This window comes from Rutidosis leptorrhynchoides, chromosome 8 (assembly GCF_046630445.1).
Source record: "Rutidosis leptorrhynchoides isolate AG116_Rl617_1_P2 chromosome 8, CSIRO_AGI_Rlap_v1, whole genome shotgun sequence".
NCBI classification, from domain to species: domain Eukaryota; kingdom Viridiplantae; phylum Streptophyta; class Magnoliopsida; order Asterales; family Asteraceae; genus Rutidosis; species Rutidosis leptorrhynchoides.
Genome location: NC_092340.1, coordinates 273,633,139 through 273,657,693, shown reverse-complemented (window position 1 = coordinate 273,657,693; position 24,555 = coordinate 273,633,139). Strand labels below are relative to the sequence as shown.

General features: G+C 33.9%; 2 protein-coding genes across 2 annotated transcripts; both read right to left on the bottom strand.

Moving 5' to 3' along the window:
* Positions 1–12,569: 12,569 nt before the first annotated feature.
* On the bottom strand, positions 12,570–14,360 carry LOC139862021 (cytochrome P450 89A2-like). Its single transcript, XM_071850564.1, has one exon. The coding sequence runs from the start codon at positions 14,269–14,271 to the stop codon at positions 12,751–12,753; it is 1,521 nt and encodes a 506-aa protein (XP_071706665.1). The 5' UTR covers positions 14,272–14,360; the 3' UTR covers positions 12,570–12,750.
* Positions 14,361–21,788: 7,428 nt separating this feature from the next.
* Positions 21,789–23,525, bottom strand: LOC139861459 (cytochrome P450 89A2-like). The gene has a single exon (XM_071849848.1). It carries the CDS (start codon positions 23,486–23,488, stop codon positions 21,947–21,949), a length of 1,542 nt encoding a protein of 513 aa, XP_071705949.1. The 5' UTR covers positions 23,489–23,525; the 3' UTR covers positions 21,789–21,946.
* Positions 23,526–24,555: the final 1,030 nt, after the last annotated feature.

Here is a 24,555-nt window from a genome sequence, read left to right as displayed (position 1 = left end):
TTTTTTTTTTTTTTTTTTTTAGGATTTTATATTGTTTTTCTAAAAATAATATATATTTATACAAAAATGAATTAAAAATATAGAGTTTTGCCGAGTCCCCGGCAGCGGCGCCAAAAACTTGATGATGTAGCGGAGGGGTACGTGATAGTACTATATTTTACTACGAAATACGTTACAAATTACACAAGTTTTAATTATTTATTTACAAAATGGATATACCTAAACCTTGCTACAACACTATAGGCAGTGTACCTAATCGTAGAGTAGTATAGTTTTTAGTAAGTCCGGTTCGTTCCACAGGGAGCGGGCTTATTGCACACTATATTTTTAAACAACTATATTTGTACAAAATATATATAATTATATATAACAATATATAAAAGGGGGTTTACCGTTTAATGACCGGTTTGTCGATTTATATTTTAAGCGAAGCGTATAGTAAATGATGATATTTAAATAACAATAAAATAAATAACCATAATTAAAATGACAATAAATAAAAGTACGAGGAAATATGAAATAAAATATATTATGCTTATTTAAACTTCCGTAACCATGATGGTTGACGTGTTGATTTTAGTTTTATGCCCATGGGTTAATTGTCCTTTATCCTGGATTATTTAATATGTCCGTCTGGTTTTCGTCCATAACAGTCCATCAATCATAAATATAAAGTGCAAGTGTCCTCGTCAAATTATTATTATACCCGAAGTTAAATATTCCAACTAATTGGGGATTCGAATTGTAACAAGGTTTTAATACTTTGTTTAATGAATACACCAGGTTATCGACTGCGTGTAAACCAAGGTTTTACTACTTTGTTAACAATTACACCAATTACCCTTGAATGTAATTTCACCCCTGTTTTAATTATTCTAGTGGCTATTAATCCATTCCCGTGTCCGGTTAAATGAACGATTATTCGTACATATAAATACCCCGCCCATCGTGTCCGATCGAGTGTATATGGTAATTTATAAGGACGCCCAATTGTAAATATTTATATTAACATTAACAAACTATCATTTAGTTAAACAAATATAAAGCCTATTAATAGCCCATAGTCTAATTTCCACAAGTGTCGTTCTTTTGTCCAAACCCCAATTATGGTACAAAGTCCAATTACCAAATTTTAGTAATTAGCCCAACATCATGATTACTTCGGATTAAATAAGCATAATAATAACTTAGCTACGAGACATTAATTTAAAAAGGAGAAAATAGCTTACATTGATTATTTATCGCGTAGTGTTACACGGACAGAGCTCCGACTTTAAAAACCCGTAAAAATAACTTTTACATAACCCAAACTAATCTAATATAACACTAATCTATACTATATATACATATATATTTATTTATATTATACTAGGGAGTATTATTATTATTATCTTATATACGGAGTATTATTATTATTTTTATTATATATTTTACATGCAGAACTCGAGAGCTTTTATAGCCAGAACTGAAATTCACTGCTCCGCGAGTCGCGGCCATTTTGGCCTTCCAGCTCCGCAAGTCGCGGAGGTTCCTAAACCAGCCCACAAGTTCAAGATCCAAGGCTGCCGACGGTTTTTATTTAAATATATATAATATATAAATAATTTTTATAATTATTTATATATTATATTATATTTATATACATAGTAGACTCGTAAATTTTTTTTTCGTTGCGTCGAGCGTTGAGAGTTCGTTCATGTCCCGGTTCCGGATTTTCGAACGTCCTTGCGTACGCTGAGATATTTTGTACTTTGCGTTTCGTAACTTGTACTCTTGTCATTTTTAGACGTTCCTTATCAATAAATTGAACCTTTTTAATTGTATCTTGTACTTTTGAGCTTTTTGGACCTTTGCGTCTTCAATTCGTTGTTTTCGCCTTTTGTCTTCGCACTTATTTAATATAAACGAATATTACATGAAAATGGAACAATTGCAACTGAAATCTTTACATATCGGAGGGATATTGATACTAAATATATGTTCATTTGGAGCACTATCAATCACCATCAATCAAAATATTACTTGGATCATCAAATCGTTTATACAATCGTGTTCCTCTCTTTGTTCTCTACGCGAACATATACTTTGATTCTCGATTTGGGTATAAACCCTAACCCTAGCTTTTTGATTTTTCATATATATTACTGATTTTGTATGTTATATTATTAGTATGATGTATATTAGTTGTTGTAATGTTGTTTGGATGCGTAGAATTACTCGTTTGCATATGATTTCGGTTTGTAAATTTTGGACAGCAGCATAATTCGTATTTTCTGACTTTTTAACTGATATGAATGTTAAAATAAAGTACATAAATGAGTTCCTCTCATCAAGACATTAATTTTATACTCCGGATTCATGTCGTTTCGATTCCCGGAGCCCTAGATATGCTTAATTTGGTTTTTGTTAAAGATTGAAAGGTGTTCTTGGCATGAACAAGGTTGGGTCCGACTTTGTGACCATCCTTGGTGTCTTTAGGGTGTGTCATTTGGTTAGGACTGATGGTGGGACGAATTTTCATGTTCGGGTCACCTAAATCCGAGCCACGGTTCACCCGTTGTGCCTAAATTACTGTTTTGAGTAAATTGATTTCCCAAATGTTGTCATGGCTGATATCCATGACCTAGGGACTGTTCTTGGAGTGTTCTTGAGTTCATAATTGTGTTGGGTGGTTTGAGTAGGCGGAAATGCATATGTGGCTCGCCCGAAACCGACACCCGGGGCTCAAGATACGACCCGATGAACTTTTAAACTTAAAACTTATGGTTAATGATTAAACTTATGTTAAAATTAATGGATTTCATTATTAATTAATTACTTATGATAAAAGAAGTAATTATTATTATTTAAAACTTATGATATAAATATTTATTATATCATTTAATTATTAATTATGATTTAATTAACATTTTAATTAAACTTATGATTAATAATACTTTTATTATTAAAGGAAAATACTTATGATAAGTATTAAATTTGTTTTTGAGAAATTATTAAAAGACTTATAATAAGGATTAAATAATTATTTAATTATTATAAGACTTATATATTATTTAATTATGATTTAATTATTAAATACTTATGATTTAATAATTTTAATTAGAAACTTATGATATGATTAATAATTCATTATTAATTAAAAATACTTATGATATAATTTAAAAATTATTATTATTAATAATACTTATATTATGATTAGTATTTAATTAATTTATTTAAATACTTATGTCGTACTAATTATAACATTTCAACTTATATTAACTTTAATAATTCATTTTGTTTAATTAAACTTATGTTAAGACATTATTATACACTTTTGACTTTAAATAACATTATAACCTATGTTATTATTATAACTTACACTTTTAAAATTAATGTTGACCATGTTTGACCAAGGTTGACTTTTGAGTTGACTTTCGGTTGACTTTGACTTTCAGTTGACTTCTGTTGACTTTCTAAATAAGGAAACTTTCCTAACTTCAAAACTTTCCAAAAATGGAAACTTTCCAAAAATAGAAACTTTCCAAAAATAGAAACTTTCTAAAAATAGAAAGCGTGTGTCCTTATGCTGTTCCAATCAAACCGATGCTTGCTGAGTAATGTTCTATGTCTACTTGCAACATGTACAATAGCTATCATACTAAGACTTGACCTAAGTTAGTTATTTATTTCGACCTGCTTTATTTATAGGTCGGTGTTGTGATCTTTCTTGATCACTTTACTTTACTTGCTGTTCGCTTGTTTGTGAGATTTCTTCAGTTGCTATTTAAGGTGAGTTATAGTCCCGTTTTTACATACTTTTCAAAGTATACTTTTTGGGATGTGATTACATGCATATTTTTATTTACGGTTAGACACAAGTAACAGTTAAATTTAATTATTCATTGTGAGTTGGACAAAAATATTCCCTAGTCTGGTAACTGTAATCATTGGTTTCTACCGGTGAACGCGAATCCTACGGATAGATCTATCGGGTTTGACAACCCCATTTCGAGCTAGTCGCGCTAGCAATTTATAATCGGAATGTTTAGTACTTCGTAATTTGTTGTAGATACACTGTCCAAGTATATATTTTTATTGTGTTTGGCAAGGGTAAATAAAGGGTTAAGTGGTTACCAGGTGGCTCATTGATAATGGAATAATGTTTAATGTTTTCTAACATTTTTAAATCTTGTGGTCTAAAGTTTACTTATTTATTTAAACCTATAATTCACTCAACCTTTGTGTTGACAGTTTACTTGCATGTTTTCACAGGTACTTGAGTTATTTGATGCTTCCGCTGTCGTTAGAAGAGTCTGCATGCATTTGGGCAGATTTTATTGAAACAATTTATGAAACTTAAGTTTGCATTCTATTTTGGATAATTTAAATTGTGGGTTTGTTGGCAATGTTTTGTGTCAACTTTTGGTTTAATATTATGGTTGGTTGGTTGGTTTTTAAACTACTTAATTTGGTTTGTTTCCTTTTTGGGTAACATTTTGAAATAAAAGAATGCAACTTTGTTTATTTAATTCATTTAAGTCCGATCAAGCTATGGGACCAACTGATGGATCCGTTAAGTGTTTTGACGGGGTCGTCACAACTTAGCCCCACCCCACGGACATGTTTGACTTAATTCAGGGTTTAGGAACAAATACGCGCACGTACTTGCTGCTAAACCACGCTCTGATACCAACTTGTAACACCCTGATTTTTTTTTTATATATATCACAGCGGAAGACTGAATTACATAAATACCCTTAGATAACATTTACAAACCATAGTTATCAGTTTAACTTAGTTAACGTTATTACAATATTCCAAAACGTTGGTGTTACGTGAAAATATTATAAAACCAGAAAACATCAGAGTTAAGCACGTAGTCAAACATGTCTTCAACCCAACAGCAACACCTTTCCTAACCAGCAGTACCTAAACCTGCAAGGGGAGAAATGTGGGGGGAATTAGCACACAGCTAAGTGAATGGATACTATCTAACAGACCAAGCATAAGCAACTGAACATGCAAGGGATCACAGATATGCTAACGTCCTGAACTAGCATATAATAACTGACAATATGAGGATCGGCGGCTTGTACGAGCACACGATGTAGTTGATCAAGCTACAGTCTACCGATAGCCCGTTTTACTTATTTCACTGCATAACCGTCCAGACGCAACACATGCGTCCTTCTATGCTATACTGAACAATCAGTAACTCATGACCCGACCAGGCTACCACAGTCGACCTTACATCAACCCTACCTTGCCGCCTCGGTGGGTTCCCAACCTTGCCGCCTCGGTTGGTGTCCAACTAATAGTGTGCACATAAGATCACAGATAAATAGTCATGCAATCGTCCTAACTAGCATGGCAATATCTAACTACGCATGGTAATCGTAATGAACATAATCATAGTGATAAAGAGTCTGAACAAGTAGCGTGTCAGCTACTTAATACTCTATCCGGAGATAGACCCACTCACCGATTATCCGCAACTGAAGGTTCTCAGAGGTCTAATCTTTCTGAGCCTTCACCTTTTTGTTTATCACTTCTAACCCCGGTTTCAGTCTGTTACAATAATAACGATAGTAATAATAATAAAAATAACAATTTTTAATGATAATACTTTTTATAGATAATGATAATAATAATAATAATACTAATAATAATAATAATAATAATAATAATAATAATAATAATAATAATAATAATAATAATAATTAAATAAAAATTAGGACGACGATAGTAACGACGATAATAATAATCATTTTTAATAATAATACAAAAAATTCAATTGATTATAACTTCTAATCCGTTCATCGAAACCATTCGATATCTAAATGAAAAGTTCTTAATTTTTCGCTAGCTTTCCAACGACATGCATATCTTATACCTTATCTCAACCGCAGGTGTAACTAATTTAAGATTCAACATAACCTATCTAAGGGCAATATCAAAAGTACAAGCATGCATAATCCTATATACTCGAGCACTAGTCAGGGATACACTATTATTATGTAAAAATTTATTTACGAGTACTCACGTATCAATATTGAGATTCAATATTGCAGGAAATGTACGTAGACACAACGGAGACGATAAATCCCAAATTGACCTCACGAGCATACCCATGATCCATACTTATAACCTCCATAGCTATAACCCATAATTTTCTTAGCCCTATCCCGCTCATAAAATGTGTTTTGAAATAACTAGCGCGTACCTCTTGTCGTAATATTTTATGTATAATACTAGTAATATTACTCCTAATAATACTAATACTAATAATAATAAGATTAATAATCTTAATAATAAAATTAATAAATAAATAAAATAAATAAATAAGTGATACGGAGTAATATAAGAGAGGTTGAAATGAGAGGTTGATGAAATGAATTTGGGAACGAGGAGTTCGAGCATTTAAAGAAGTTTTCCCTTTTTTTTTTTTTTTTTTTTTACGCTCGCATGCTTCCAGCTCATAAACCATTATGTGGTTGCCGACACTCTTTTCTTTCTTATTTTACACATGATGTAGTTTTATATATTATTTAATATATATTATATTTAATCTTTTGAATTAATTAAATATTATATTATATTTACGTGCGTAGTAAAAATGTAACTTTTACTAAAATGACACGGACAAGATCTCACGACTCATGTACCACTTTCGGTTTTTCGAGCGCACTTTCGTACGTTTAGAAAACTAGCCTTTTACGTTACGCGACGTGTACCTTTAATAATAATTTGACTTATTTATCAAAAATTTACTTTATAAAAATGTATCTTATAAAATTTGAGCGTCGTGGTCATTTGCTTCTATAAATCAGTGACTCGTTGTTTATCAAAATATATTATTTTAAATTGGGACGTTTTATGACTAAGTTAAAATATATATATATATATATATATATATATATATATATATATATATATATATATATATATATATATATATATATATATATATATATATATATATATATATATATATATATATATATATATATATATATATTTATTTATTTATTTATTTAAAATTGTAAATTTGTACCTAATAAATATTTTTGAAATATTTTAACTAATGACATAATATTTAGCTTTTCAAAACCAAATAGATTTCAAAGTTCGTTTTAACTCGTTTTTAAATATTAGTAGTTATTTTACCAAATAATGTTTTTAATATGAAAACTAAAGAGCTGCTTTATCGAGGGACACGAGTTAATCACGTAAAGTATATTTTTGAAATTTAAACGGAAATGATTTCTAACTTTTAACTAACTCTTGTAAATGACACTTTTGTAAATCACTTTTACCAACAATTCCGGATACCGTTAAAAATGAAATGTTTTCTAAATCAAAGTGGACCTCTCAATAGGGACTCGTAATCATAATTCAATGTATCTGATAAATCAATCATTTGATATTATCTTCTAATTCCATAGCTAATCATATTGAAACAAATACGTTCATTTAAAGTATTATACGTTTAATATTTTGTTAACATTCTCAAACTGTTATATATACATATACCTATACATATTCATATCCAATTAAATAATAGTCCGTGAATCGTCGTAATTTGATCGAGGTTAAATGAATGTATGAACACCGTTTAAAATTCTTGAGATTCAACTTACAAACTTTGCTTATCCTGTTGGGAATATATAAAGATTAAAGTTTAAATTTGGTCGGAAATTTCCGGGTTGCAATCAAATTTATATGTGTGATCTATTCATGATGCACAATGTGAAACTCTTTCTGGATCAGTTAGTCTACATTATAACTTTTAAAATCACAAATAGCTCAATTTTCGTAGGTAGCTTTCAACTTTGAGTATCATCGTACCTTTCCATTCTTTGTAATTATAGTTAATAATAAATAATAATAATAACTCAATGCCTTATATATCAGCTACATGTGGATTGATTTGCAGCAACTGAAGCAGGTCTTAATTTGATTTTTGGGCTTAGCTTTACTAATTTGACTTGCAGCATCTAAAAGAGGATCGGGAGAAGGAGGTTTTGCGGAAATGCATTAATGCAGAACCTAAACATGGTGGGAAGTCGCAACCCATATTAAAGGCAATAGAGAATTCCCACTATCCCATTGAAGCCATTTGAAAAATCTGGTAGCTGCATCTCGGAAAGAAGAGAAAACTGCGGAAGACAAGCATTACTGATATATATCTCGACTTTCTTAAGATTGGTCTTTTCTTCCTTATTTTTTTTTTTTTTTATTTCTATATGTATTCTTAACCTTTTGCTTCAAACCCAAGGTTGCAACATTCGTTTTGATGAGATCAGTCGTTCTTTTATCTATCACGAAACATCTGAATCTTTAAATATTTTGAATCTGAATGTTTTAAAAGGTTGTTTGTGCTTCTTTCAAATTAAGTCACTCGCATTTTATGGGTACTGAGCTTAATATCAAGTCACTCACATTTAATGAGCTTAATATCAATCTATTAAACCAAGAGTCACAGGCTTAGAGTTTGTCCTGATTTTGCATCATTGGAATAATGGGGTGACAAGAGACATAAAGGGTTGGGTAGAATTTTCACTATTTGTCCATTTTTTAAAGTTGAGAGTGTATTTCAGCACATGTAGGCTTGTGTTTCTTCACATGCTTGTATTCTGTTTTTTAAGAAGTGTAAAAGACATTAAGTGCATAGGATTGGAGAAATCGAATATAGTGTTGGAGTATGGCACTACCCTCTTATATAAAAGAGTAATAAGACTAGAAAATGGTTACTTTTTCTCATGCTCACTTTTTTCCGTGGGTAACTCCTAAGCTAATCTTTTCGTTTGGAGGTGTGATAACAATGACTAAATTGAAGCTGACTGCAGGGAAAAGGTGTAGATTTTCCTACATAATGTTTAGTCAATGGTTGATGATTTTTAAGCATGTGGTAGGCTGCCACAATCATCGTCCATCACATTATCTATTCGATTGACATCTACGTCTTTGCATCAACTAAAAGCCTAATTAAAATAAGTTTAGAGTTTGTTGGTGCATCATGTAGTATTGTACATAATGATTATGTTGGCAATGGTTAGTGAATCCAAAAGATGGTTAGTAAGGAAGTATGGATGGGTGGGTTATGGATCAAAATTAGGCTTTGTTAAAAAGAGGTTATGGAGTAGAGTGCAAATGGGAAAGTGGTACTGAATGGGTGGGTTATATCTTCAATTGAGCAATAACTGGTCATAAACAATGTAAATGAATTGACCATGCTGTATGGAAGACATGTTAATGATTTTACCATTTATCAAGAAGTGGTGACTGGGACATTAAAGGTGTATCGGACATAAGGGGGATATAAAAAGAATCAAGATGGGAAAAGGTTGGTGAATCAAACTTCATCCTAATTATAAGCCTTATCACTTGGTATTCTGAATGTTACAATATTTTGATGTAATAATGAAGAAGTGTTGGTATTGTGAATGTTACAATAATATCTTTGCTATGTTTATCTAATTATGTGATCAATACAAATCAGTCTATATATGGAGTAGATATACATCGGTTAATAATTTATTATGACTTCGTTTGAATTTCTGCATGTTTTACTTTAAGTGTCCTTTCAACATTCTGGTTTCGGAAAGCTCAATAACATTCTTATAATCCAAATATGTTGTACATTGGTTAGAATTTAATAAATAAAAAAGTTTGCACGTTTGTTTGCATACTTTTCGTTTAAACCTTTAACCAATTTTATATTCACTTATTATCAAGTCCTGCGAAGTCGCGAGTTATAAACTAGTTACAGTATTATTATTACTCCGTATTTTAGAAAGAAAGAAAAAAATACACAAGCAAATTGGCTCATGCTTCTTTTCCCTGGAGGCTGAATATCGAAATGGCGCTAAAAGAAAAGATATTGAATCCAATACATTTGTACTGAATATCGATTTCTTATTACGGATCTCCATCTGTAATTCTTCAAGTTAATTGCTATTTCAATGAATTCCAACTAGAAAAAAATGATTTTAGTGAACGCACGAAACCTAATTTCAGGTGCGACATATTCTCTTTCTTCATTCGAATTTTCAATTAAGCTGATCCTCTCATGCTACTACTCAAAACATAATCATCGAAATTGTTAGTGTTAAGTGGTTGATTTGTACTTACTTTCGTATGTGGTACTTGATATTGTTAGTGTTAATTATGTGATGATTGATTGAATATCTGTATGTGTAACATTAATTGGTTGTAATTGGTCTCTGAAATGTGAATCTGAACCTAGACTTGTATATAGTATAGATGACGAAATGAGAATATATTAAGCATCTGGTCCTCACAATCACATCTCATGATCTCAAGATTCAGATTTCGTTTCGATAACAAAATCATTTCGTTTCCTAATAGAGACACAATGCCATCCATGTTCATATATCATGGTTTCCTAAGCTATATCTTTATATATAGCTGTAAATATAGCATGTTTATTTATTCATCAAACAACACTAAATGACTCCAAAGAAGTTCACATACGAACGAAAACGTTAAGTGTCACTCAGAAATCCTCCGAACACTTCACTGGGATATAAAGTTTTTTATTAATTATATCCTAATGAAGTGTTCGGGGGAACTCCAAGTACCGCTTGACACCATGTAACATTGTAAGTGATCGTTTTAACTATATGTGTTTCTGAATTCTTACGTTGTGGTTCTAATTCAATCTTTGTTTAACAGAACAATTTGTTAACTAGATAGATAATACACACCAACATTTTATGGATTGTTTACTAGAAGAATTTGGTTAATAGTGTTTTGACTATTTCACAGCGTTCATTCCTTTGCGTTTATAGTGTCTCTAAAAGACTAGCTGAATTCAAATTTGTAGTTAAAGGCTAGCATTGCAAATTCTACAAGAATTAAACTATTAATCAGGAGCTTAACATCATCACTAGAGTGGATTGTGTTGGGTCAGTTGCCTTCTTTTAGTCTATATTTCTGACCGGATTGAATTCAATTTTGTTACTTTAGTTAAGTAACTTTTAGAACTAATTATTATTGGGTCACTCCAGCATGTTATTCATGTAATCAGGGCCGGTCAAACTTTGGTCAAAGTTTTTGCATGCCCCGGGCGAAATGATTATAAAATGCCCTCAACAGTTACGCAAACATATATCTCATGAGGTTTAAACTATGGGTATTAATAATTTTTTTTCGAAATGATGCCCCTAACCGCGTGATGCCCCGGGCCGTCGCCCGCTTCGCCCATAGCCTTAGCCGGCCCTGCATGTAATTGTTCTTAAAGTCAACAGCTTAGGACTCTTGACTATGTGAGCTGACTAGAGTTGGGTTTTAACTGCTTGTAAATGGGAATAGATGAAGATCATGCTATATAAATGTGTGGTCATACCACCAGCCATATAGTTCAGATGGTCATTGGGTTAAGTCATGTATGCCTTTTCTTGTTGGAACTATAATCTTGACAAAACAAGTAGTAGTATGCTAGTATGATAGTAATGGTAAAATGGGTCAAGAACTTGGGCGGTTGGCCTTATTATATACGGGCTACATAATGATGTTATCTCAGGTAATGTTATGGGCTTTAATATCAAATTGGTGAAGTTGGCCTTATCATAATAATCTTGACAAAACAAGTAGCCGTAAGCTAGTGTTCAGTTGGTTCAAACTAAAACTTATTGTTTCAAAAAACATGTGTATCGGCAGGGACATGTTTGCCCTGTGTTGACTTTGTCAACCCATCCAGCGGTCCCCGGTAGCCCACTGGAGCCTGGCGAAATACCATCACCCATTTCCCCACAGCATGCCAGGTCCGATAAACGAACCTGCATTGTCATTGTTTCAATCTTCGCATGCGTGGGACCAAGGGATCATTTGGGCCCGGTACGAATGGTTTTTGATCCAATTATTTGGAAAATCCTCACCTAGTGGGAATCGAACCCTCACCTCCCCTAAGGGAGAGTGAGTCATTCGCCACTAGGCTATTGGCCCATTCTTTCAAACTAAAACTTATGGTCACACATTTGGTTTGATCGGGTTGACCCTTCAGAGCGTAGCTACTATATGTCATACATGCATCAGGTATCACAGTAGCTCACCAATGAAACTATAAATCATAACCAGGACATATCGTCTTTACAGCAATGCAAATAACTTTTATACGGAGTATAATACAAGATTGTAATGTTGAGATACATGCTTATGTAGTTTACGTAGCCCATTAAATAGGCAACTTTTTAACTGGAATATAACCACAAATAAACTCATGATCTTAACATGATCTCCATATATTCCTCCACTAAATTCTAAAAGTCAAACAGAAAGTATAATAACTGAATTGCTAAAATAAACTACTGGTATTTATTTTGTTATCAACCCTTCCTTAAATCTGAACACTATCTGCAGTAGCTCTTTCGAGTATTAGAATTAAGCTAAGCAAAAAGGTTTAAACATATCCACTAGTTGATCCTTAGTTGGACTATAGTGACCTTCGTTTTCTAAATTTTGAGCCTGTTTTGCTACTATCTGACCAATATGCTTTCCTATGTTTCTGCATCCTCTAGAAAAGTATAGCAGACGAAACTCCTTTAATGAATGAGGACGAGTAGTAGAATCTTAAACTCTTGAATCCATTTTTGGTTAAGTAAATAGTAATTGAAACGAGCAATTGAAAGAAAACAACTAATAGATTTACATTACAACAGTAACTCATACATGCAGCTCAAAGGTGAAATTACATTATACCTAGAATGTTATGTATGCTTGTATGTATGTATACATCACATCAACTCAAGTCGTTAACTTTTCGGCCCTTGAAGATACATGTGTTTGCAAAGGGTTCTTCATTACAGTGGTAAACTCTTGCTTCTCAGAAAGATCAACATCATAACCATCAGCAACACTCCAATCAAAATACCAAACCAAATTAGCAACAAAATACTCCAAATGAAGCAAAGCCAAATCAAGACCCGGACACACCCTTCTTCCAGCCCCAAACGGCATTATCTTTATCCCTTTACTCCCACTTATATCAAACACACCTTCATTCACCATAAACCTCTCCGGCTTAAACTCCATCGGATCATCCCACACTGTTGGATCCAAACCCATCTCACCCACCATGAAATTAACAATCGCACCCTGTGGAATAACATATCCGTTCACCTCCACCTCACTTTTTACCTTATGTGGCAGCACGAAATGCCCCGGTGGGTGTCTCCTTAACCCTTCCAAAACCACTGCTTTCAAATACACCATTTTCTGTAACTCCTCTTCGTGTATAGCTATCGGCTCAACCCCGTGTTGTGGCAGTTTCGGCGGTGGTCCCACAACCGCAACGATTTCATCGTACAATTTACTCTGAATGTGAGGATACTTAACGAGATTAGCAAAAATCCATTGTAAAGAAGTAGACGTGGTATCCGTACCCCCATTAAGAAACTCACTACACAAACTTGCAATCTCCTTTTCGGTCAGCTTATTACCGTCTTTATCGGGAAGCTGTAAGTTGACTAACGTGTCAACGTAAGCTACTGTCTCTCTGTCTTTTACCGATTCAGTTCGATTTGTAATCCGTATCAATACTTTGTCTTTATCGCTTTGTAATTTTTCGTACTCTTTTAATCTATTTCTAAACAATATCTTCCCCAACTTTGGGAACAAAGTGAGCACCGTAAAACGACCCGAGCCAACTTTCAAAAGCATATCGCGCTGTACGTTAGCGATCTCGTTAATTTGACTCTCATCAAACTTGTCTCCAAAACATATCAACGTCAGCAAACAAAACACTGCGTACCGAAAATGATCAATCACTTTGATTCCCTGATTCGCCTTCGTTTTCTGATCGCGAAGGCGATCAATAAGTACATGAAGGACCCACTTGCGGGCCCACGAGTACGACTTGATGCGTGACGGGTGCATGATCTCGGACGCTAGGTTCCGTCTAAAGAGGCGCCATGTGGGCCCGTAGGGGGCTGAGGAGATGTTGAGTCCTGCGAGTGATTTAGGACGGTCGGAGAAGAGTGCGCCTTTTTGGATGAGGATTTGGTGGGCCAGAGAGTGGCTTGAGACGAAGATGGTAGGTCGGAAACCGAAGGAGAGAGTGAAGAACGGTCCGTACTTGGCCTTGAGGTTTATGAGAATTGGTTCGAACTTTGTGCGAGGATTGGTTAGAAGAAGGAAGGTTGAGGTAATGATGGGTGGGCCAGGGGGTAAGTGGTGGTTGCTGGGTGGTCTGTTGCGGATGAGTAGTACGGATCTGATCAGCGCAGCCAAGCAGAGGGAAACGAGGATGAGGAACCAGGTGTCCATGATGATGGTCAACAAAAAATGGAAATGGATGATTGATGGCTGAGCTATATATTATTGTCAACACCTTATTTAGTACACGCAAGTCTAAATTGGTAAAGTTGTATGTTGTAACCTACCAATAAATAAATTGAATTCAATTTGATTTTTTTCTTTATGTTGAATAATAACGTGAATTTAAATACATAATAATTACGATCTATGTGAATAACATCCACACGTTAAGCCATTGATACATATCAACAACATTGAACTAACAATAAAGTATTAAATACAAAATCATTTATTTAAATAAAGCAGGTGATTTGTTTAATTATATTATTGATAAAATTATGCAGTTGGTTCGTAATAATGTTTAATCACCACCATCATAATTCATCACAACTGTTATAATTCAGTAGGCTTATAACTACCTTTAGTGGTTTGATTCTTGATGTTATAATTCAGTAGGCTTATAACTACCTTTAGTGGTTTGATTCTTGATGTTATAATTCAGTAGGCTTATAACTACCTTTAGTGATTTGATTCTTGATTTAGAATACTAATAATGAAGTGTAAGAACAAAGATGATAATGGAGAGAAAGAAAGAAACACTTTGTAAGTGTGAGAAATGGTGCAAGTTTAATGCTTGCATTCATGAGTATTTATAGCCTAAAATCTCAATATAAAAATACATACTTTGTGTACCAAAATTGACTATATGTATACACCAAAATTGACTATCCATATCTATATTATTATTATTATTATTATAACACTCCCCCTTGGATAGCAATTTTATTTTGTTGAAGATCAACTATAAATTACTGCCTCGTTAAAAACCTTGCTAAAGAAAACCCAGTGGGAAAAAACTTTAGCTAAGGGAAAAAGAGTGCAGCATGGAGTTGACTCCCCCTCAAGTAGACATCGCTTCAGCTGTTACATCTTTTGAACATGTCTCATGCCAATGTTATGAACGTGTGTTCTGAAAATAGCAGTTGGAAGTGCTTTCGTGAAAAGATCAGCAGAGTTTTTGCTAGATTGCACATATCTCATTTCAATCTGGTTGTCCTTAATGAGATTTTGAGTGTATGAGAAGAATCTAGGTGGTATGTGTTTTGTTCGGTCACTTTTGATATACCCTTCTTTCATCTGTGCTATGCAAGCTGCATTATCTTCATAGATAGTTGTTGGACTTTTATCGCGTTCTAGTCCACAAGAATCAGTAATGAGTTGTGTCATTGATCTCAACCAAAAACATTCTCGAGTAGCTTCATGTAATGCAATCACTTCGGCATGATTTGACGATGTAGCAACAAGTGTTTGTTTTTGAGAACGCCATGATATTGCAGTACCTCCATTTAGGAATACATATCCAGTTTGAGATTTAGCTTTATGTGGATCAGATAAATAACCTGCATCTGCATAACCAACCAAATCTTGTTTTGATTCGTTAGAATAAAATAATCCTAAATCAGTAGTTCCTCGAAGGTATCGAAATATGTGTTTGATCCCATTCCAGTGTCTTTTGGTAGGAGCAGAGCTGAACCTTGCCAACAAATTAACTGCAAAAGAAATGTCAGGTCTTGTACAATTTGTAAGATACATAAGAGCTCCAATTGCACTAAGATATGGTACTTCTGGTCCAAGAATGTCTTCTTGATCTTCACATGGACGAAATGGATCAGCTTCAACATTGAGTGATCTAACAACCATAGGAGTACTTAATGGTTTTGCCTTGTCCATATTGAAACGTTTCAAAATCTTTTCAGTATATGTTGTTTGATGTACAAGTAAACCATTAGGCATATGCTCAATTTGTAAACCAAGGCAATACTTGGTTTTTCCGAGATCTTTCATTTCAAATTCTTTCTTTAGAAGTTGAATGGCTTCATGGATCTCTTTATTTGTACCTATGATGTTAAGATCATCAACATAAACAGCTATGATCACATATCCGGATGTTGTTTTCTTAATGAAAACACAAGGGCAAGTAAGATTATTTGTATACCCTTTGCTTATCAAGTAATCACTTAATCGGTTATACCACATACGTCCCGATTGTTTTAACCCATATAAAGATCTTTGTAATTTAATCGAATACATTTCTTTGGGTTTTGCATTTGATGCTTCTGGTACCTTAAATCCTTCAGGTATCTTCATATATATATCACTATCAAGTGATCCATATAGATAAGCAGTCACAACATCCATGAGATGCATTTCTAAATTTTTAGAAACTGCCAGACTGATTAAGTACCTAAAAGTAATTGCATCCATAACAGGAGAATAAGTTTCTTCATAATCAATTCCCGGTCTTTGAGAAAAACCTTGAGCTACAAGTCTAGCTTTATACCTTGTAACTTCATTTTTCTCATTTCTTTTTCGGACAAAAATCCATCTGTATCCTACAGGTTTCACATCTTTAGGAGTGAGAATGATGGATCCGAAAACTTTTCTTTTATTGAGTGATTCTAATTCAGCTCGTATTGCTTCTTTCCATTGAGCCCACTCATGTCTATTTTGACATTCAACCATAGATGTTGGTTCTGGATCATCATCATTATTCATGATGTCATATGCAACATTAAATGAAAATTTCTCATCAAGATTTTTCATTTCATTTCGGTTCCATAATATTTTTGAATATGCATAATTGATTGCAATTTCTGTATTGACATCATCAATCTCCTCTGCAGTAGGAGTACTGATTTGTGGTTCTTCTTGAACACTTTCTTTTACTTCATTATCAGCTGATTTTCTTTTTCGAGGATTTTTATCCTTTGAACCGATTGGTCTTCCACGTTTCTGACGTGGCAAAGATTCATGAGTGACGTTATTGCCAGCTTTTGGAATTTCAATTCGAGCTGGAGTATTTACTGCTGGTATATATGATTTTGTCACCGTTTTTGTATCTGTAAATGCATCAGGCAATTGATTTGCAAGTTCTTGTATATGCATTATCTTTTGAACTTCTGTCTCGCATTCTTTTGTGCGAGGATCAAGATACTTTAATTGAGGTTCACACCATGAAACATCATTTTCTTTATTTTTCATTTCTCCCCCTAATCTAGGGAACAATGTTTCATTAAAATGACAATCAGCAAAACGTGCTGTAAAAACGTCACCTGTCATAGGTTCAATATACCTTAATATTGAAGATGTTTCATATCCAACATATATTCCCAACCTCCTTTGAGGACCCATTTTTGTACGTTGTGGTGTCGCAATTGGAACATACACTGCACAACCAAATGTTCTAAGATGGGAAATATTTGGCTCTTGACCAAAAGCAAGTTGTAGGGGGGAATATTTATGACTTGCACTTGGTCTGATGCGAATCAATGCAGCAGCATGTAAAATTGCATGACCCCATATAGATACAGGGAGTTTTGTTCTCATTATCAATGGTCTAGCGATTAACTGTAAACGTTTAATCAATGACTCGGCTAAACCATTTTGTGTATGCACATGAGCAACAGAATGTTCAACAACAATTCCTATAGACATGCAATAGTCATTAAATGCTTGAGATGTAAATTCACCAGCATTATCAAGTCTCACCCTTTTAATGGTGTAATCAGGAAAATGAGCTCTCAATTTAATAATTTGGGCAAGAAATTTTGCAAATGCCACATTACGGCTTGATAACAGACAAACATGAGACCATCTGCTAGATGCGTCTATTAGAACCATGAAATATCTAAATGGTCCACATGGTGGATGAATTGGTCCACATATATCACCTTGAATTCTTTCAAGAAACATTGGTGATTCTTTCTCAACCTTAAGTGGTGAGGGTCTAGTTATCAATTTTCCAAGAGAGCAAGATGTACATGGAACCATTGTATCATGATGGATTTTTCTATCCTTTAGTGGATGTCCATGAGTACATTCAATAATCCTTTTCATCATTGTTGATCCTGGATGGCCTAATCTGTTATGCCATAAACTGAATACACCAGGATCAATATATTTTTCGTTAACTACCATATGTATTTCTGGTACATTTATATGTGTATAATGTAATCCAGAACTAAGTCTTGGCAGTTTTTCAACCACATGACTCTTGTCAGTGATACTTAAATATTTCTCATTTTCTGTTGTCACTGACTGATAATCATACCCGTTAAGGTATATGTCGGAGAAACTCAATAAATTTCTGCTTGACTTGGGAGAAAATAAGGCATCATTTATTAAAAATTTTGTACCATTTGGTAGTATGAAATTTGCCTTTCCTATCCCTTTTATCAAGTTAGCAGGTCCTGATATTGTATGTATAGTTCCTTCCGTTGGTTTTAGATCAATAAAATATTTCTCGGATTTAAGTATAGTGTGTGTAGTTCCACTGTCTGCTATACAGAGATCTCCACCACTTGATTGATGTTGTATTCCAGCAAAATTCATATTGAACTTCATATATAAGAAATAAATAGTGAGTACATTAATATTACACAATATTTTAAACGCAAATAGATAGTACTGAAACATTTAGCAAACATAATGACAAAGACAGACGATATTAAATCGTTTATTTTTCAAAAGACACACAACTTAAACATTCAAGAAATCTTCATATAAATCAGATGGTTTCTCAGTGACTGTTGGATCAATATTATCCACAAAATTTACTTCCTTTTCTTTACCTTTCAGCGAATCCTGATACATCTTAACAAGATGTTTAGATGTTCGGCAAGTATTAGCCCAGTGGCCCATTCTACCACATCTGTAGCAAGATTCTTCAGAATTTTTAGAAGAATTTTCTTCAACATCTTGTTTAATGGGCTTGTTTTGTGGTTGATATTTATATTTTCGTGGATTACTATTTCTTTGACCACCACGGCCACGACCACGACCACGTCCACGCCCATTACCATTACCATAAGGATGGTTTCTACCATAGTTATGGCTTTTGGCATGATGATGGTGATGGTTATTATAACCACGACCTTGCCCGCGTCCTTGTCCCTGTTTATAATTATTTGCAGTATTTGCTTCAGGGATTGCAAGTGTACCAGTAGGACGGGATTGCTGATTTTTCATTAATAGCTCATCATTTTGCTCTGCAACTAAGAGATATGAATTAAGTTCAGGATATGTTTTGAACTTTAGCATTCTCAAATTTCTTTGCACTGTGATGTTTGCAGCATTCATTGTGGAGAAAGTTTTCTCCATCATGTCTGCATCACTAATTTCATGTCCACAGAATTTAAGTTGTGAACATGTATTATACAGAGCTGAGCTGTATTCATTTACTTTCTTAAAGTCTTGGAACCTTAATGTTCTCCATTGTTCCATTGCAGCTGGAAGTAAAATTTCTCTTTGATTATTGAATCTGCTTTTGAGACCTTCCCATAAAACATGGGGATCTTCTACAGTCACATAATTATTTTGTAAGCATTCATCAATATGTTGATGAATAAAGCAACATGCCGTAGCTTGTTCTTTTTCAGAACAAGTGTTGTTTTCATTTATGGTTTCAAGAATGCCCATTGATTTAAGATGCATTTTTACTTTTATAACCCATGGCATGTAGTTGTTTCCAGTTGATTCTAAAGGAGTAAATTTAAGCTTTTCCAGATTCGACATTTTCTATTATCAAAAATTAAAACAAACATCATGATAAATTAGAGTCAATTTATATTCATAAGTATATAAACATTAAACATAAATTTAATATAACATAAATGATAAGTAGGTGACAGTGTCGACCATGTGTAAGCAATCATAAATAAATGTTATATAACAAAAATATAAATATTAGTAAACATAAATGAAAATTTGGCGACAGTGTCGACCATATATTTTTTCAGGTGGTATAACCGACCTATATCATTCTGGTGGTATAACCGACCATATATCATTTTGGTGGTATAACCGACCATATATCATTTTGGTGGTATAACCGACCATATATCATTTTGGTGGCAGAGCCAACCATATTTAGTATTAAGATTATCGTGCTGATAACGTGTTATAATTCAGTAGGCTTATAACTACCTTTAGTGGTTTGATTCTTGATGTTATAATTCAGTAGGCTTATAACTACCTTTAGTGGTTTGATTCTTGATGTTATAATTCAGTAGGCTTATAACTACCTTTAGTGATTTGATTCTTGATTTAGAATACTAATAATGAAGTGTAAGAACAAAGATGATAATGGAGAGAAAGAAAGAAACACTTTGTAAGTGTGAGAAATGGTGCAAGTTTAATGCTTGCATTCATGAGTATTTATAGCCTAAAATCTCAATATAAAAATACATACTTTGTGTACCAAAATTGACTATATGTATACACCAAAATTGACTATCCATATCTATATTATTATTATTATTATAACAACAACAACATATCAACAACATATGTTGAAATTGTGTATGTTAAAGACAATTTTGCCCTCACATGTTTGGCACATGAATATAGTTAACAGAAATAATTAATGGACGTGACAAAATTGGACTATCCACGCAAACGTGCGAACATTTGGACTATCGAGTTAAAAAAATTAAGTTTGAATTATCTGTGCAATTTTTATATCAAACCAAAACTACCGGTCTAACTTTGTCTATTAACATATATGGCTCACATTTTTTTTTTAACGGTAAATTTTCGCATCAAAAACTCTTATTTGCGATCAACACACGCTAGGTAAGAAACTCTAAGAGATTGGCACGGGTTGCTTGGCGACTAATCGCAATCCTAGAGAAACTCTCCCTTATCGGAATTGAAACCGGGTTGCTACCTATATGGCTCCCCCGGAATTGACCCCCACATATATGGTTCACTTTGATCAAATATAAAACATCTCTCTATGACTCTAAGTATGTAACATATAATTTTCCTTTTAAAAAAATGAAAAAAAAAACCTCAATCAACCTTCTTCCTACTCAGTCTAGTCTATTGCTTTATGCTTACCTCTATAGTTTTCTGTTTAGATTATATGTGGATGTACGACTAAACTCAATGTGGACTCTGTACAAGATTGGATCACAAGAAATTAATGGTCCTTCTCGCCTTTTTGAGCATGGAAAAACAAAGGAGATTAAACATCAAGAATTGTTGCAATCCCGACGCCCAATGGCTGATATGCTAACCATATATAATGCAACTTCACATATTCCTGGAGGTCATATGATATCAATTTGTAGAAAATTAAGAATTTCATAAAGATTTTGCTCAATATATATAGCCAAATAAAACACTTTTGAGGTCTGGATGCATCTTTATGTTATACAGAATTCACTATGAATATGAACAGGCAACACAAAGACAAAATTGGTAAAGCTTGAAGTAACTGATTTTATTCAAGTAACTCTTCAGACCCAAACCATAATACAGAAAATATAACATGATCAGCCAGTTATAATAACCATTGATAGTGCTGTGCACCTCACAATTCATAGTTTACTCTCCTGAATGTTAACAGTACAGTATCTAAGCTCAAAGTAGTTAATTTGGTGGTTATTTATTAGAGTTGCCGTTAGTTGTTCAGAACCTTCTAGAAGGCTTTACGAAATTAGTTATGCCTGTTTATGTACAAGTTCTTGTAATACATTAACAAGTTGATCAATGATCAACAAGAATTCATTTATTTCCATCTCTTCTGTCTTAATATTTTCACAACAGTACCAAATGGAAATTAAGCATAAAGGCAGTCACTACCAAATTATTTAGCATAACTAAACAGTAAATCTTAATCCTAATAAGAAGTGGTTAACTTTTTAGCCCTTGAAGTGATTTTAGCTTGCAGAGGATTTTTCATAACAGTAGTGAACTCTATCTTTTCAGAAAGATCAACATCATAACCATCAGCAACACTCCAATCAAAATACCAAATCAAATTAGCAACAAAATACTCCAAATGAAGCAGAGCCAAATCAAGACCCGGACACACCCTTCTTCCAGCACCAAACGGCATCATCTTTATCCCTTTACTCCCACTTATATCAAACACACCTTCATTCACCATAAACCTCTCCGGCTTAAACTCCATCGGATCCTCCCACACTTTCGGGTCCAAACCCATCTCACCCACCATAAAATTAACCGTCGCACCTTCCGGAATCACGTACCCTTTTACCTCCACATCCTTCATAACCCTATGCGGCAACACAAAATGCCCCGGTGGGTGTCTCCTTAACCCTTCCAAAACCACCGCTTTCAAATACACCATTTTATGCAAATCCTCTTCGTTTATAAACGTTCCCTCCACCTCTCCTGATGCGGGTCCCACAACCGACACAATTTCCTCGTACAATTTCCTCTGAATTTCAGGATTCTTCACAAGATTCGCCATAATCCATTGTAACGCAGTTGAAGTGGTATCCGTACCAGCATTAAGAAACTCACTACACATATTAACCATATCTTTGTGTGTCAATTTCGCACCATCTTCCTCATTAATACGTATATTCACCAACGTATCAACATACGCTACAATCTTCTCGTTCTCATTCTCGTCTCCTAATTCGCATTTACCCGACTCAATTCGTGATTTAATAAGCGGAAGCAACGTGTTTTCTTGCAAATCCCTTAATTCTAACAACTCCTTCCATCTATTTCTAAACAAAAACTTGCCTAATTTCGGAAACACACCGAGCACATTAAACCGACCCGACCCAATCGCCAACAAAAATCGTCTTTGACAATTCGCAATCTCATTAATACGACTCTCATCAAACTTTTCACCAAAACACATCAACACAAGCAAACAAAACATTGCATACTGAAAGTGATCATACACCTTAACAACTCCATGAACTTCATGCAACTCTTGTTTTCGCAAACGAGTAATCAGTACACGTAGGACCCAGTTTCGGGCCCACGAGTACGACTTAACCCGTGAAGGATGAAGAATCTCTGATGCGAGATTCCTCCGTAACAACCGCCACGTGGGCCCGTACGAAGCAGACGAGATATTACGAACCTTGAAATTAGTTCTTGGACGATCAGAAAAGATGGCGCCTTTATGAATTAATAATTCATGAGCAAGAGAATGATCACCAACAAATACAGATGGTCTAGAACCAATTTTAAGAGTGATGAGTGGTCCATGTTTGGATTTAAGGTTTTGGAGAATAGGTTCAAGGGCTGGAAGTGAATTAGTTAAAAGTAGGAGGTTAGATTTGAAAAAGGATGGTCCGGGTGGTAGTTTATTGTGGTGGTTATTACGGTTGAAGAATAACGGTTTGAGTATGGCGGTTATGCAAACAGAAAAGATGATGATAAACCATGTTTCCATTGTTGTTGTTATTGATGATAAGAAAACTAAAATTTGAGTGATGGAAAAATTGGATATGTGTATGTTATCTATTTGTATTGTTATAACTTTTTTTTTTTTTTTTTTTTTTTTTTTTTTTTTTTTTTTTTTAACCATCCAGGCCTAGCCTGGGTGGCCACCAGCACTTTCAGTGAAGGAGAGGTCTCGGGTTCAATCCTAAGGGGTGCCCGCATTTAATGACCAAACTGGAGAATGCCTTACCTGGTAGCGGTGGAGGGCTGGCTTGCCGTTTACCCGGGGTTTACCTGCGGTGGGGGGGCCAATGTGCTCTGGCCCATAGTGGGGTTCCTCGTAAAAAAAAAAAAAAAAAAAAAAAAACTTTTTTTTTTTTTTTTTTGACGTCATATGTCCATATTGAATACGGGTATATTTGCTTGGTTATTGCGAATTTGTTGTAATATTGCAAAGGAAGTTACGAAAATACCCGTTATTCAAATATAGAAAAAGGTAGGATTGTTATAATTCAGTAGGCTTATAACTACCTTTAGTGGTTTGGTTTGTGTTATAATTCAGTAGGCTTATAATTACCTTTAGCGGGTTTGTTCTTGAATATAGGCTACTAATAAACTTAAAATAAGAGAGAGTAAAATAATGGAGATATATGAAAATATATTCTCTATTTGTATCTTATGCAAATCACATTCGTTGGTATTTATAATACAAAATTATCTACTGTGCAGTTAGGTATACACCAATTTGTCAGCCAATGTCTTTATCACAACACTCCCCATTGGATGACAAATTATTAAAAAGCAACTTAGTACTGCCTCGTTAAAAACCTTGCTAAAGAAAAACCCAGTGGGATAAAACTTTAGTCAAAGAAAAAAGAGTGCAGTATAGAGTTGACTCCCCCTCAAGTAGACATCGCTGAGTCGTCACATATTTTGAACTTGCTTCATGCCAATATTGTGAACGTGTGTTCTGAAAATAGCAGTTAGGAGTGCTTTGGTGAAAAGATCAGCAGAGTTTTTGCTGGACTGAACATATCTCATTTCAATCTGGTTATTCTTAATGAGATCTTGAGTGTA

Coding starts and splice junctions, on each gene's coding strand:
- LOC139862021 (XM_071850564.1), bottom strand. CDS start 14,271: ATGGACACCTGGTTCCTCATCCTCGTTTCCCTCTGCTTGGCTGCGCTG.
- LOC139861459 (XM_071849848.1), bottom strand. CDS start 23,488: ATGGAAACATGGTTTATCATCATCTTTTCTGTTTGCATAACCGCCATA.